The sequence below is a fragment of the Pezoporus occidentalis genome, unplaced genomic scaffold (assembly GCF_034315485.1).
Source record: "Pezoporus occidentalis ecotype Australia unplaced genomic scaffold, CSIRO_AGI_Poc_V1 ctg72, whole genome shotgun sequence".
In the NCBI taxonomy this organism is placed as follows: Eukaryota; Metazoa; Chordata; class Aves; order Psittaciformes; family Psittacidae; genus Pezoporus; species Pezoporus occidentalis.
In genome coordinates this window covers 922,195-938,492 of record NW_026916072.1, presented here as the reverse complement: position 1 = coordinate 938,492, position 16,298 = coordinate 922,195, and the positions used below count along the sequence as shown (strand labels likewise).

The following is a 16,298-nucleotide window of genomic DNA, read 5'->3' as shown; positions in this document are numbered from 1 at the left end:
TGCCAGCGCCTCAGCACCCTCACAGGGAAGAGCTTCTGCCTAAGAGCTCATCTCAGTGTCCCCTCTGGCAGGTTAAAGCCATTTCCCTTGTCCTGTCCCTACAGGCCCTTGTTCAAAGCCCCTCTCCAGGTTTCCTGCAGCCCCTTTAGGCACTGGAGCTGCTCTAAGGTCCCCCCTTAAGGAGCCTTCTCTTCTCCACGCTGAACAACCCCTACCCATTCCAGATGCCCACATGAAGCACAGGCTGGTTTATGGCTCCTATTTAGAACATCACAAGGAGGATGCCTGAGAGCAGGGAGCTCAAAACCCGGCTCTGCCAGCGCCGCTGGGCATCCTCCATGGGATGAGCCAGGATAGAGCCGGGCATCCCGGCCGTGTCCTGCGCTGTCCGGTGACACCAGAGCCCTGCTGTGTGTGAGAGCGGTGGATGCCAGTGCAAGGCCCCGGTCACGAGCTCAGCTATCTTTAGCTGAAGGTATTTATATTCCAGGGCAGCGGCGTGGCGGCCACCGGGCAGGCAGCAAAGGCATCAAAGGAGGCAGGAGGGGGCTGCGCCAGGCGAGCATCGGGTGTTGCCCCACCACGCCTGGGCGAGGATGACCCCAGAGGAGGAAGGCTCGGAGGCAGGGCCCCCGCAGCACGTGCGGATCCGGGTGGAGGAGCAGTCGTTCTGCGTGGAGAAGGCGCTGCTGGTGGAGAGCAGTGAGTACTTCCGTGCCCTGTTCCGCTCGGGCATGAGGGAGAGCACGCAGGAGGAGATCGGGCTGGGGGAGCTCAGCGCCGCCGGGTTCTTCACCATGCTGCGGGTGCTGGCGGGCGAGAGGCCCGTCCTCGGCAGCGAGGAGACCTTCCAGGCGGTCGAGTGCGCCGCCTTCCTGCAGGTGAAGCCCTTGGCCAAGTTCTTGATCAACTCCATCAACTCCGACAACTGCATCCTGCTCTTCCAAGCCGCTGCCATATTCGGCCTCCTGGACCTATTCCGCTGCGCCGCGCTCTACATCAGGGACAGCTATGCCGAGCTGGAGGAGTACCTGGACTGCCTCCCTGCCGACCTGCTGGCCTATGTGGAATCCCTCCTGCCCAGCACCTTCGTGGCAGTGGGAGCCCATACACCCACCTTCGAGTTCTTAGAGGACCTCTCCAGGACCCTCTGCTACCTGGACGAGGAGACCAACACGTGGAGGACCCTCTCCTGCCTGCCGCTGAGCGCCAGCACGTTCCTAGCCGGCATGGCGACCATGGATAACAAGATCTACATCGTGGGTGGTGTGTACGGGGCCAGCAAGCAGGTGGTGGAGAGCAGCTTCTGCTACGATGCTGACACCAACACATGGAGCGAGTTCCCCAGTCCCCATCAGCTGCGCTACGATGCCAGGCTGGTGGCGCATGAGGGCTTCCTCTATGCCATCGGTGGGGAGTACGAGAAGATCTCACTGAAGTCCGTGGAGAGGTACGACCTGGCCTCCAGCACGTGGACGTTCGTCTCTGACCTGCCGCAGCCCAGCTCAGCAGCGCCCTGTGCCCAAGCCATGGGGCAGATCTTCGTTTGCTTGTGGAAGCCGCTGGACACCACCATCATCTACGAGTACCAGACCCAGCAGGACGTGTGGCTTCCCATCACGGAGCTCAAGCGGCAGCAGAGCTACGGGCACTGCATGGTGGCCCACCGTGACAACCTCTACGTGATGCGCAACGGTCCCTCGGATGACTTCTTGCGCTGTGTCATTGACTGCTTCAACCTGACGTCTCGGCAATGGACCGCGCTGCCCGGGCAGTTCATGAACAACAAAGGAGCCCTGTTCACCGCTGTCATCAAGGGTGACACCATCTACACCGTCAACAAGATGCTGACGCTCCTCTACTCCGTGGAAGAGGGGACCTGGAAGTTCAAGAAGGAGCGGGCAGGTTTCCCACGCAGCGGCTCCCTGCAGACCTTCCTCCTGCGGCTGCCGAGGCGTGACCACAAGATCGCAACGTAGGTGAGCCCCCATCCCACGTCGGGATGCTCTCCTTGCACGTGGCCCTGCCTCGGCTCCCACTGCTCCCCCCTCCCCAGGGCTCCTCTCCTCCTCTGGGGAGTCGTGCTCAGGTCCGGGGATGCTTCATGATGGACCTCAGAGGTGAAGCTAGACTCTATCAGAGGGAAAGGGGCTGCAGGCAGCTGCTGCCTGCCCTGCATGGGCTGTGTATGAAGTCCTACCAGACGTAGGCTCATGAGGCAACCACGTGCAGGGCTTCATGGCTTCTGCAGAGGATGGATACCACAGAGATGCAGACACGGGGTTTATTTATTCTGACCGCATCCTGAGGGTGAGCAGCATCCCACCTCCTCTGCTCCCGTGGGAAATCATCCATTCTACCCTGGAATTAAAAGGAAGGCTATTAAAAGACCCCTGTGCTTGCCGTTACTGCTGGGTTTGGGGTTTTTCTGCCCCCCTTTCTGAAGGAAACCCTTCCTCACGGGACCCACGTCAGGGCCCGCTCCTGCCCACTGAGTGCTTTTTCAGCTGTTTCAGAGCCGTACGTGGGAGCGCGGTTCCCACGCAGCCCCTGCTCCCTGGGGAGATCTCCACGGCTGCTCCCGGGCACTTGGGGCCCTGGGAGGAGGAGGAGGAGGAGAGGGGGAAGGGAAGGAAAGGATTTCCTGGGCACCGGTGCTTAATGCACAGAGGGGTTTGGGGGGGACCCAAAGTCCATTACCCACCCCTCGGCTCTTCCAGGCGCCTCAGGAACCCCAACACAGACACAACGGGGTGGCTGGGGCAAGTGCTGGTGCTTGTTTTGAACCCGGACACAGGAAACCCTGGAAATGCAGAGGATGCTAAAAGGGAAGGAGAGGAGAGCAGCAGCATTGCATAGCGATGCCAGAGGTCCCATGAGGTACCACTGCCCAGTGCTGATGTCCTCAGCACCAGCTCTGGGGATGGCTGGAAGACACAGACCCCCCCCTTCTGCAACCACAGCACTGCTGAAAGACCCATGGGGACCATGGCTCAGCTGGTTTCCCATCCACAAGGCAGGCTTTGGGCTGCCTGTGCCATCCCGGCAGAGACGGAGCGGCTGGGAATAGCAGCTGGGATGCCTCAATGCCTCTGCTCTGACCCTTGCTGAGTTCTCAGCACTTTCAAAGCAGTTCCCTCAGTTGAGGACAAACCCCACAAAACACAACCACAAACCAAACCAAACAGGAAAACCTCAGCTCGTGCCCACGTGCAGGCTGAAACCCCTTGATGCACCTTGTCCCCGTTTGCCCTCTGCCACTGGGCCAGGCCAACACTGCTCCAGCAGTACTAAGTGATGAGATCAACCTCCCATCTCCACACTGTTTGTTGTGACAGGGCAGGGGTTTACAAAGGTATTTGCCAACAAAAGGCTGTAAGTGCAGACCTGCAGAAAGAGCAGGTCTTGGCAGGCACTGTTGAGTATGGCATGGATGCTCCCATGAGTTGCTGGATCCATCAACCCAAACCATGGCATAGAAAGCAGCACAATGTAGTTCTAGGGAGCAGAAAGATACGGTCCTTACCTCTGCAAGCAGGGGATAAAAAGGACGAGCCAGGACCAAGCAAATCCCTAACGAAAGCTGCTCAGCCACTGCACAGTGAGTGGGCACAACTGCAAACGTGCCTCATGTTGCTGGAATTTAGCCCTCAACATCACACATTACTGGCACCACCACGGCACCATTATCTTCCCCTTTCAGTCTGCATGGTGTTTACTCCACCAAAGATCTCAGTTTGAGGCAAAGTGATGTCTTTAATCACAGTTTAACCTTTTGCAAGCTCCTCTTTTAAGGTGACACCATCTTGGCAAGGATGAACAGAAGGAAAAGCTGCCTTAGAATGGACTTGCCTTATAAAGGCCATATCAAAAATAAAAGCTTGTATAACCCAGGGAAATCTGGAGGAAAAACAGGGCTGGGAGCTCCAAGAAGAGGCTGGGAACTCCCCACGAGCATCTCCTTTGGTCATACAAGGTGCCACATTTTCCTTTTCAATGCCATGAAAGGAGAGCAGGTATAAAGCATCCCTGGGTATGGAGGGGGCTCGGTATGCATCCAGGCTCGGATGAAGGCAGCCCTGGAGGCCTGTGCCCTCCTGCTGGTGTTTGCACCTACCTTGAGACACAGGGAGAAGGAACACGGTGTTTCAGCTCGAGGGCTGGGAGGTTGCTTGGAAGGATACAATGGAAAAATGGCACTAATGCAACTACTTCAGGGTTTCCCCTGCTCGGCTGTGCCAGCTGACATTTCCATAGGAGACACAAGAACCCCTCCAACCATCTTTACTCGAAGCAATTACATCTGTATCTAATTCACAGGAAAACAATATACCTTAATGTAAAAACACTGCCCACTGTTCCAGTGCCAAGCCAAGAGACTCATGAGGTGACCTGAATCTCCCGTTTTCCATTCTTCAGCTGCATACAAGAATTCCCCTGGGCATCCAGATTTCCTGATCCTGACATTTGTGTTTAACCTCATTTGGAGCCGCTGTTTAGGCAAGCATCCCCTCAATCTTCCTGATTCCTGCAGAGCACGAGGGCAGCCGAGCCGTTCCCAGTCTCTCTGTTCCGACTTTATGGAATTCCCTGAGCACAAACCCTTGTCTAAGCCATTTCTCATCACACTGGATAAACTTCCTGTATTTCTAGAGCAAAGGCAGCCTGGTTTCTTTCTGTATACTCATTGAATTGTGTCTTTTTCTCAAGTTCTTGGTTTAAAAGAGAAGCTGATGTGATCAGACTGGGTATCAATTACAATATCAAACCACAGCTAAGTTGGATGAGACTCTTGCCAAGCCAGGACCAATAAATGCTTCTTCAGGAGCCCTGTTTTCATGAGAGCTGCATCTTCTGTTGATTTACAGAACCTTTCAAGCATCCACACTGAACTGCAGTTGAAAACACGACACCCATCACCCCCGGTGGAGGAAGAAAACTGAGCTTTGGGTTTTGCAAAACCTAAGCCGAAGGCAGTTTGGATCTTATCGCATCTAATCTGAAGAGCTGAGATGATCAAGGGGGAAGATGTGTGGGTGAAGAGAGAAACACTCCTGTTAGAAAGCCTTTGCTTTAGTGCAGTGCCACACATGCTTATGGTGGACGTCCATAAACCGGGACTGGACACCAGCCAGTGCTCTGGAGGTCTGTGCCCATGAGCCACGGTGCTGGGGTGGGCATGGAGCAGCAGAAGGGTAAACGTGTGCTGACCCACCCGAGTCCTTATGTGGTCCAGACTGAGGGGGAGCTGTGGCTGGGATCCAGGGTGCAGGTCACTGGGCTTTCATCACGAGCTCTTCCAACGCCTTCTCCTTCTGATTGCCACAAAGCAGAAGAACTTCTTTGATTTCATTTTGCTGGAAACCCATATCATTGAACTGAGATAACAGGCGCAAGAATTCAGCTGCCTGGAGGAAGGAGGAAGAGAAAGGAGAGATGCTATCATGGGGTTTAAGGCTGGATTTACCACAGTTACAGCTGAAACAGGGCTGGGTAACGAGGCTGCAGCCATGCGACCTGGCTGGGTTGTATTACCAGTGAAGGGCACACTGAGAGCAGGCTGAGGGCACACATACCACTGCTAGCATTTAAAAATGTGCCTTTGCATCAGCTTTTGAAATCAGAAATAGTTACTGAAGTGAGGCTCTGGCTTCGCTTATTCCTTGCAAAGTTTCATAGAAATTCCATGCAAGTGTTTGTCTGTGCTATAGAGACTGGGTAAAGGCAGGGAGCACAACCTGGAATCCATTTTTCCTGCTCCCCCACTGCTCAAGCTGGGCCCCAGCACCACGACATCACCCAGAGCCGTGTCCTCAATAAATAACCCCCTGCCTGACACCGAGCCCCAGGCGCCCTAGAGAGCAGTGATTGCGATCCTACGTGCATCAGCATCCTGTCAGTCACCACCAGCCCATGTTTCAAGCAGTTCTACCCCTCTTGGCCCTTCATTACCCGCAGGGGGAGACTGATCATGAAGACAACCCCTGGTGTGCTACCATGGTGGTTCTCTTTGGGGGGCGAATGCAAAAGGGGAGCAGGGAGGGAACAAGCGTGGGTGCTGGTGGGCTCAGAGTGAGGGATTCTTTGCTTGGGGGTTGAGTGAGCATCATGCTTGCACAGTGGGGCGAGAGGAGGGATGGAAAAGAGCAATGAAGTGAGTGTCCTGTGTCCTTCCCTGGGGATTCCTTGTGGTGATGCTGCACTGGGGGTCTGCTGTGGGTGCAGGGCAATGGGTCTGACCTGCCCAGAGGCTGTGTGAGGGACAGTGGAGGTGGAGAGGAGCTTGCAGCCCGCTGGGAAAGCGAGCCCGGAGCACACAGCACAAAGGAATGGGCTGGGCTGGGCTGCCCCGCGCTGACCTTTTTTTCTGAGTACTGGAACATTTCCATGGCCTCCTCCACCTGCCCTTCCTCGTAGCCCTGCTTCAGCAGCCGGTCACAGGCACTCAGGTAGCTCAGGAGCTGCAGAAGAAGACAACCAGGGTTAATCCAACCTTGCGGACGCAGGGAGCGACTGCATTCAGGAGCCCACCTTGTAACCTCCCAGGGGCACACGCATGGGGAGGACCTGGGCCACCACCATCCTGCCTGTGTGGCCCTGTCAGCAGGACTCCCACTGGGAGAAGACATCTCAGTCCATCCCCTCTCCCAAGGTGGAACAGGAGGGAGGATGAGGAGCAAACCAAACACCTGACCCATCTGAGGTACGAAGCGATGGCCTGAGGCTGCAGGGTGAAGCAGAACCTGTCCCTGTGAGATGCCTACCCTCAGCCAACCCAGCATCCCTTTGATGCACCACAGTTCAGGCAGCCGAGGGGTTCACTCCAGGGTCCAAGCACAAAACCCACCCCAGGGGAGACCCATGTGTGTCATTACTGAAAGTAAACAGTTATTTTTGGCTTTCCTCGTTGTTCTTGGAGTGCTGACAGCACTATTCCCAGCAGTATCTTTTAAATACCACGAAAATCATTCACTGTCCAAAACCGTATGGAACAGACAATAATAAACGAGCTATATGATAGCAGGGGGAATAAAAACATCCCTGGGGTCTCCCTGAAGCCGTGCTGTCTTCAAGCAAGGAGAAGCTGATTCATGTCTCCCCAGATCCACCAGCACAGACCTCACCCTCCCCAGCACTGCATAGCCAAGGAGAAAGATTCAGTAGAAGATCATAGAACATATGAAAAAGCCAAAAAGTCCCTCAGATGCTGAGTGGATCTGGTTTGGCTGAATAGCAGAGCCAGGAGTTTAAGAAATGTCAGCCTTAAGGAGCAGCTTTTTAAGTCAAAATCGAGATCCTCCCTCCCTGTGGCATGCCTAACCTGGTTCTGCTTTCCTTGTTACCCTACTAACTACAGATCCAGACCACTGCTGCATTGTATTGCCCTACCGCAACAGGGACAGCCACTTCCCATGCTCATGGCAGAGCACAGACAGTGCTGGCAGCCTGTTCAAACCCAGCATGAAACTGGTGCTGTTGTCAACTCAATGACTTCTATCATTATATCTATATATCTCTATATATGTAGATATCTCCTTGAGACTAAACAAAACCAGGGTTTTGAATACTATGACCTGCTAATCCCTGGATCTGCAACCGGCCCCATCACTCACTGGGGAAGAGGAGGAAGCACCACTAACCTCTAGAAGCTCCTTCTCCCCTTGTAGCTCTCAAGGAGGCTCCTTAGAACACTCAGACATTCAGGCACCCCTGGAGAGCAAAGCCTTCAAATGCAATGATGCACTTTTGGTTTAGCTCTTGGCCACAACATCCCAGACCATGAACCTCTGGTGTGTTGGGGCAGCTCCTGGAGCCTTTTAGAGAGGTTCTTCCACCAAGACTGAGAAGGCATTGCCTCTTTTAGGCAGCAGACCTGCCTTCTTCACCAGGGTGGGCTCTGCCAGCTTGATACTGCAACAGAACTGAGCAGTTTTTGGCTACCATCTGGTACTACAATCAATCTTCAAGGCTGAAGCTGTCATCGTCACACACTGAAACCCTGCCTGACACCAACACGCAATGAAGAATGCCCACAGCTCTTGTTTTTGACTTGACTTGAAACATTTCCCAGGAAGGTTTAGCCTAATTTGGTAGCTGTTACTTGTAAGAGACACACGAAGGGCTCGGCTTTACGCTTTATCTTGGCTCTATTGGGCATAAATGGGAAAGATGGGAACTGATGGTGAAGAAGATACAGGCTATAAGGCAGACCTCATATTTTGGTGCATTTATCTCTTCTCCAAGGGAATGGGAGTCCCGGTGTTTGTACAGAAGGGAGCAGACTGTGCCTATTTCCATCCTTACTAAGATGCACTGATTCTTGCTACTGAAGCCAGCAGTTGCTACAAGATCCCTTTGCATGGCTCTGCCCATCTCTCTCTGCCTGGATGAAAGCTTCATGCACTGAAGAAATAAAGGTTGCCTTCCCACCTCAGCTTGCAGCAGCCATCACCTAAAACACCAGTGAGGGCCTGGTCGAGCTGGGGCTGACTCAGGAAGGAGCCAGAAGCTGCAGAGTGACTCAGACACAGAGCAGCTTCATGCACAGACCAGATGGGTTAGAGCTGGCCCACACAGCACAGGCAAATCCCTGGGGAATGGGAAGGAGATGGCACCCGACAGCACGAGATGGTTGCTCGGTGCTGTGCCTGCTCACACCTCTGCTCCTGCTCCCTGGCACGACAAGCAGGTGGACCTCCCTCTTGCTAAGCTCTGACCAAGCCCCTTCTCTCTCTGCAAGAGCTACTTGGATAATTTAGCCCTATTAAAAGCTCCACTGGGATGGGCAGGTCCAGCCCCGAACCTGCCAAGCCAGTGGCATCCCTCATGACATGGATGCTCCAAGCCCACCTGGACCACTGAACAAGCAGAGACCTCGGAATTGGGATGCTGCACAGTGATGTACTTGGATACCAGGGGTAGGAAGAGGTTGTATGTTAACTACTGTCAATAAATTCCAGGTTGTTATAGAATGTTCCTTAAGAAAAGAGCTCCAGGACCCAGCCTCGATGCCTGCATGGAGTCCCTGGTTTGCTCCAACGCAGGGAACTTGTGTTTTGGAGAGAGCCCAGACAAATCCCAGAGGTATTCCCACAATTCCACTGACAGGATGAGCCATGGCAATAATCACACGGATCTAACAGCCGGGAAAAAATTATGTGCAACAAGTTTCCATATACAGAGGCAAAAACTGCACTTCAAAAGGGCACGAGGCTCCATGCAGCAGACTGAGCAGATAACGCTGCCCGGCTGTTATGAGCTGCTGAAAGGCTGAGGGCAACTCATTTTATTACAGCACAAGTACAAATGTGTGATCTCATGGCAAACCCTGTCAGCTGAGGACAATCCCAAAGTGGGAAACCCAAGGCTGTCAGAGTCCAGCCCCAAGCGATACAGCCATTCCTTTCTCCATGAAAACCAGGGGTTTCCTTCCCAAAGCTGTCTGCTTCCTGCCACCAACACCAACCTGACTTAAGCTTTGCCTTCCAGTCTTCTGGAGGGTGAGGATGGCTTTGTGGGTGGGGTAGCCCAAGGCTATCACGGGCTCAATGAGGTCTCGCTCCTCTTGGCTCAATGCTGAGAGCAGGTCAGTGGCCGGATCCGGCTGGGATCTGCAGGAGCTGAGGGGTCGTGCAGGCGCAGAGGAGGCAGGGGGGAGGCAGGCGTAGGGGCTGAGGGACTGCAAGAGAAAACACAGCACATGGTCTTCTTACTCCAGCTCATGGAACTACATTAAGAAACCCAGGCTGAAGCAATGCTTCAGAATGCCAGCAGTTACCTTGTTCTCTCCACAAGAGGAAAATTCCCATACATGGACCAAACCCCCTTGGGCATCAAAGGAGACTGGATTTAATTAAATCCAGGCTCAGCTACAGATACAGATCAGAGAAAACAGCACTTGGGAGGGTTCATGGGAGAAAGCAAGAAAAAGCAACTTCCTTTCCCTGGGAATCCTGCTCATCTCTCCAGCAAGAAAAGCCATGCTTGTCCTTGATGGACAAGGAAGAGGCAGTGCTGCCCACACATAGGCAATGCAGCAGCCCAGGCAGGAGGATGCTCCCAACACCCCATTTATGCCCTTGATGTTTATCAGATAGATTCAGTGTCTGTTACAAAGCCATCTACAGAAATGACCTTGCACACGCATGTGCTTGCTGGGGTTAAGGCTTTAGCACTCAGCATGATGCATGTGGAACCTTACTGAACTTTGTATTATTTAGTGCTCCACATGAAAATGAAATAAGACACCTTGCCTGTTGGGAAAACCAGGGACGTTTCGGTTAGGACAGAGCAAGTAAACGTGCTCCCAGAAACCTTCCCTATAAACCCAGGGGAAAAAAAAACCCTTTCCTTCACTTCTTATGAAAACTTGTCAGCAATTTCTCATGGATTCAGTGTTCCCAAAGCCCCATTTCAGTTCCATGTTGCTGCCCAAACCCCAGCAAATGGGACCAATTTGGTGCCCTCCACCTCCCTCCTGTCTGAGCAACAAGCACAGGGCACCAGAAGACAAGCCCTCACCGGCACTGTGGGTTTATGCCGTTTGATGGGGGGGATCAGCATGGCTGGAGGCGATGGCACCAGGGTCCCCGGCCGGGACACGTCCGGGGCTGGCCTGAACCCAACGCCACGGCTGGTGTGGGGCTGCAGGGGCAGAGGCTGTGGCACCGGAACCCTGTTCTCCACAGGAGCTCTGTTCAAAGGGTGCACCAAAGCAGCCAGCTTCCTCCTGGCCGCTTCCAGCTCATTCTTCATGTTGTTAAAGATCACCATGGATCTCTTCTGCTTGCTCAGGACCGGGCTGGCTGTGCTGTGGACGCTGCTCTCTGGTGAGGGCTCCAGCAAGCCGGGTGATGTCTTTGGTCTGGCCTGGTGAAAGCCAGGACGCAGAGCCCCGCTTCTCCCAGCGTTTCTCCTCCTGGAATTCTTTTCATCCTTGTCGCTCTCCTCCCAGGAGGTCGAGGAGTACTCATCATCCTCCGAGTACCCATCCTCCTCCGAGCACCAGGTCTCACTCTCAGTATCGGACAAAGCACCTCTGCCCTTGGCAGGCCCATGGCTGTTGTCAGCAGCGCTCAGGCTGATGCTGCGACGCACGGGCCCGTCCCGTGCTCTCCCTCCATAGCGGTCAGCAGGGTCCACCAGCAGCAGCCAGCACGGGGGAGCCGTGGGGACGACTTCAGAGGTGACCCGATGGCGGGAGGTTTGCTGCTGAGAGGCCACCTCGACCCAGTAAAGCACTTTTCTTTCCAGCGAGAAGTCGTACTGTGGGAGAGCAAGAAGAGGGTGGTGAGGGCATCTGAAAGCAGACCAGGCAGACAGAGCAACCCATGCACTTCTCCAGGGAACCTTAAGGGCTGCCTCCTTCCCATACTGGCTCCTTGAGCACCAGGCCTGGCTGTGGGCACTGGGATTGTAGGTTTGGGCAGCACCAGCTTCATTGCTATAGGGAATCCCCAAATTTATACTTGAAAAGAGTCTGGCTACAAGGTTATTACTATTTTGAGCTGTACCTGGAAGTGATTTCATAAACCAAGGGGTTTATGCTTGGAGGTGGTTTTGTGTCATTCACTTACTGTGGAAGGGGAGATGTGCAGACAGGAGATGTGAGCGCCCTGATTTCAGACAACTGCAAGAGGCACCACATCCAGCCACAGGCTAAAGGGCTGTGGCAGAGCTCGTGTGTGTACCTCGCCCATGGCACCTGACAGAGCCACCTCAACCACAGGGGCTCAGGAGCCAACAAAGGGGGAGTTGCCACCTTGGGCAGAGGCAGGATAAGCCATGGGAGTCTCCGATGGCGCCAGGGGCTCGGCTGGTCCCCAGACAGAGCTGTCATTTCCACATAGTCCAGCTTAAAATATGTGTTTGAGACTGAAATCAGAGGGTTTTCCTGGGACAAACAAGCCTGGCCTCTCCCAGAGCTCTCCAAACAAGGTCTCCTCCAGAGGGGCAGGCAAGTACATTCACAGCCCAGGAATGCTGTTTTTACTGCTCCCTGCCACTTGTTAGCTGTAGATCCAAACCAGCCTCCCCAAGGAAAACACCACCACATGCTTCCAGAAGGATCAGCCCAGGCCACCAGTGTGATCACACCAGCACCAACCAGGCAAAAACCCAGGGCTGGAGGTTTCCCAGGGTAAGACGGAATGGTGGATGGTCCACGGGGATGCAGATCATCACCTGCCTTTATGTAGGTGGCAAAAAGCATGTGCATTGAAATTCCCTTTGGAAAAATTGATTAAAATGAACAACATGGTGGTTCTTCATGTTAAACACATCCTGTGGATTTGGGATGTGTCATTTTGGGGGGAAGGACAAGCAAGACTGAGCTAGGGAAAAGCCAGATATGAGGTTTACCACTGGTTCACCCACCACCAGGGGTGAGCAGAGGCTGTTTGGGATCACCCAGATCACCTTCCCACGTGAAGTGCACTAACCCCATCTACGGGTGACACTACTTCAGGCTAAACACTCACAGTATTGTTACAGCAGCAGGTGTAGATTCAAAAGCAGTTTAGGACTCAGCAATGTGGAAGATCACAAAGTGACACAGGATAGGTCTAGTGGAAGGTGTCCCTGCCTGTACGACGGGGCTGGAACTAGATAAGCATTCAGATCCCTACCAACCCAAGCCATTCTGTGATTCTATGCTGCAGCTCAGGCAGTGTTGCCTGCTTGTATCTGTCATATTTATTAATAAATATTCAATACATATTATTAATAAATGGGATCCTTCTGCTTGGATGTGATTAAGAAAAATCAACCCCAAACCAACCCCTTCCTCACTCCCACCCAGCACAAATGATCCTCACCTCCTCCCACTCCTGCTGCAAACCAGAAGATCAATTAGGAGGAGAGGATTCCCTCCTTTCACAAGGAAACCACCACTGACATCCCTTTGAGCATCCCTCCAGGAGCAGATCTGGGCACAGAGGCAAGCAGAGGCCACTCACCATGGTGCTCATGAGGATGTCGGTGCAGTCGGGGACCTCAATGGCCGGAGCAGTGATTAAAGTGATTTCTCCCCCTGAGTCCCCATCAAGGCTCCAGCCCTTGCGGAAGGGAACTTCATCCAGGTAGCTCATCACTGCCGCCTGACTACTGTCTGCTGGAGGAAGGGATGAAACACAACTGGAGAAGGTGCTGGTCGTGCCTTTTAAGTTGGGTGGAAGGAGAGAAGGATGAGCTGTGTCAAGTGACAATAATAAAAGGAAAACAGCCCTTAAAGATGCTGCCACCTGAGTAAAAACCATGGTGTGTAATGCCTTTAATTACTGATACTGGGAAGATTTGTCTGAACTAACCTTTGCTATTCTGAGCTTGAGCCAGCAGGACCTGACCAACTTTCAGCTTTCTTTGGAAGAGATCCTTAGTGTTTTTCACCCCTGCTTTCCATCCCTCCTCCCGCCTCTCCCTCTCCCTCCAGTGCCCATCTCATGGTCCCTTTCCCAAGCTGGGGACAGACCAAGCACTTTTCCCAGGTCCAGAAGCAGAAACCACAGCCAAGGAGGCCACAGGACACCCTGCAGGTTTTCTTTCTCTATGTGACCTGAGCACACCCTTGCTCCCAGAGCTCACACACATGGCCACGTGTTGCTAAGCTGTCACACAGATCAGCCCAGGGAGACGGTGTGAGGGCATCCCCACCAGTGCCACAACAGCTTACCCTGAGCCAGGCCAGAAGGCTGGGGCACAGGCAAGCTCTGGAGTCAGAGGGGTATCAAACAAGCCATTGTAAAAGCCCAATTAGCTTTTAAGAACCATCTGTTCATCAAGTGTGATGAATTCTTTAGGTCACTAAAGAGAAACATTTCTGATCAGCTGGAAGTGGTGGCATGGAAAATATTACTGCAGGAAGTCATTAGCTCTGTATAAATGTCTCAATTTAGTACAAAGCCATTAGTTGCTGCATGAAACTTCGAGTCCCCAGCTTCCCAGCAATGACAGCATGCAAAATGATTTCCTTTATGTACTGGCAAGAGCTGGTCAGCCTTCCACTGAGTCCTGGTACCTGCTGCCTGTGCCTGTTCACCCCAAGTCTCAGCAGTCATCCCCAAGACACACACTCAATACTTGATGAGATGTCTCTAAGTGCTTTTACCAATTGTTTTCTTACCTCTGAAAAGAAATGGCTTCTATGACAAGGAGGATAGAAAAGAAAAGAAGCAGATGAATATATGAAAGGGAAGAAAAGCTGCCTGTTGACTGCAAAAACAGAGGTCTGCCATGGGAAATGGCACTCAGGGTAGTTTCTTATGCTAGCAAAGGACTAACAAACAGCTTCCAGACCACAAACAGCAACATGCACAATTGCTCAGTGCAAGTCAGTTGCTCTTACCAGAGTTACAAGAGTTGGCATTCAGCTGCTTACACCAGGAGCCTTTAATACCCAGGGCTGTGTGCAGGCAGAGCCCCCCTTAACATGCTTTGTAGCTCCCACACATGAGCTGCTGCTCACATGCAACACAGGCAACGTGCTGGGAGCCTGCTCCGAGCCAGGCCATCTGCTCCCCAGCCTAAGAGGGCTCAGGGTAAGTTACAATCCACGTCAGCACTGACAAAGACAATGATGAAAACCTCTGTAAGCAAAGCCACCGTCCCCCAGCTTGCTCCAGCTCCTCTGCATGGCTGTGCAGCCCCTGCCTGCAAGAGGAACAGACCCTCCTTGCAGTTCACACTGTGAATCAGCTCCTCCTAAAAGCTGTGTGGTACAAAAGTGTGAAGGAAAGGGAGTATCTCATTGTCCATCACCTAGAATGGTGGGTTTAAATGCCACTTTAAGGGATGGAGATGGGTAGTGAATGTGTCTGAAGCCATGATAGAGAGGTTACGGTACCATATCTCCCTGCATAAATACCGTGCCACAGGAAAAGCTCCTACAAGTGTTAATTCCCAAAACCACTATATATCAAAACCAGAAGTACACTAAGGTGCAGATCGATGACAATGAACACAGCACTAGACAAGAGTAAAAGAGTCAGTCACAAACACCAACTTACAGCAGAAAGCAGCTCCTGTGAAGGTTCTGACCACAGGCACTCCACGCCAGCCCTGCTCACCTTCACGTCAAAGACACGGGCTGGCAAACCAACATAAAGAGTCTCAGAAACTCAGAGCCAACCCCTCTATTTTGCTGTGCTGTAATAGTTTTTACAACTTGAAAATAGTTAGAAAGATTAAACTGAACAAATCTGAATCATACGTCTGAATACACAAGGGGTTTTTAAGAATACCCTGTCTGCACGTGTTTTATGAGTTAAGATTTCCAACATTCCTCTTCCATCTGTGGTTTCAACATCTTCCTCACTAAAAATATGAAACATTTGAATGCAGACGTCATTAGGCAAGAGCAAATACGTCGAACAAACCACAGGAAGCTTGTGTTACATCTAAACACACACCATCCACTGGTGTTTCCAAGCCCTGTTTGTATTAGCAATAGGAAGTTATCTTACCTCCAGCTGAAGTCATGCAGCTCTCCTTGCAGGCAGGAGAACAGGGCTGCTCCTCTACTGCTGGCTTATCTGCTGCTCAGTTCCTTAAATCTTTCAGTGTCAGGCAGGCATCTGACTGTGGCAGTTTTAAGATTATCATAGCTTAAGTGGTTAGCCCCATCAGACACGCTGCTGGGATAAGGAGCCTAATTGTTTAAGCAGAGCATCATGCAGGCACTGAGCTTCCTGAACTGAAGGAACTGTTTCTGCAACTGTTTTCACACTACTTGAACTGCTGTTTTTCCATCAGGTGACACTGTCCAGGATCTGACCCAGCCATAGGTTTGGGATTAACAAGATTCTGGAGGTGATATTAGGGATTTGAGGATGGACAGGCAAATCAGAACCCCTACCTCCTGAGGACTTATCAGCTGGATGTTGTTGTGCTGTAGGTAGGTGATACATGAGAGCATGAACTGCAAACTTCTGCACCCAGATTAATTCTAACTCTATCAAAACCAAATAGTTTGTGTGCTTGTATCAACAGAAATCAATGCCAAAAAAAACTATTTGCATCATATATAAGGCCCAAGTGTTGAATTCAGGCATGTTGCCTCCTCCATGAATTAGACAATGTTGTGATGTAAAGGGGTAAGGGAGAGATTAAATCCATGCCCACATATTAGACCTAAGCAAAAATAACAACTGCAGCTCTGGAAAGATGCCACAACAACTGGCATAGACCAGCAAAGCCTCAAACCCATAGAGCCTGCAAATTGCCCAGGACATGGAAGGCTTTGGAATCAGATGCCTCTGTCACCTTGTCGGAGGGAGAAGTTCCTTCACACAAACCATTTGCCA

General features: G+C 52.3%; 2 protein-coding genes across 4 annotated transcripts; one reads left to right on the top strand and one right to left on the bottom strand.

Moving 5' to 3' along the window:
• Positions 1–506: 506 nt before the first annotated feature.
• KBTBD13 (kelch repeat and BTB domain containing 13) lies at positions 507–2,388 on the top strand. Its single transcript, XM_062601755.1, has one exon. The coding sequence runs from the start codon at positions 597–599 to the stop codon at positions 1,977–1,979; it is 1,383 nt and encodes a 460-aa protein (XP_062457739.1). The 5' UTR covers positions 507–596; the 3' UTR covers positions 1,980–2,388.
• Positions 2,389–4,267: 1,879 nt separating this feature from the next.
• Positions 4,268–16,251, bottom strand: UBAP1L (ubiquitin associated protein 1 like). 3 transcript variants are annotated; one of them, XM_062642599.1, is made up of 7 exons: positions 15,459–16,251; positions 15,003–15,082; positions 12,957–13,111; positions 10,522–11,265; positions 9,467–9,679; positions 6,360–6,461; positions 4,268–5,408 (listed from the first exon to the last, which is right to left on the bottom strand). In XM_062642599.1, the coding sequence occupies exons 3-7, from the start codon at positions 13,086–13,088 to the stop codon at positions 5,274–5,276; spliced, it is 1,326 nt and encodes a 441-aa protein (XP_062498583.1). In that variant the 5' UTR covers positions 13,089–13,111; positions 15,003–15,082; positions 15,459–16,251; the 3' UTR covers positions 4,268–5,273. The 3 variants fall into 3 exon arrangements, with proteins under 3 accessions (XP_062498583.1, XP_062498581.1, XP_062498582.1); XM_062642597.1 differs by having other exon boundaries at positions 15,003–16,251; XM_062642598.1 differs by having other exon boundaries at positions 12,957–13,108; positions 15,003–16,251.
• Between the last annotated feature and the right edge of the window lie 47 nt (positions 16,252–16,298).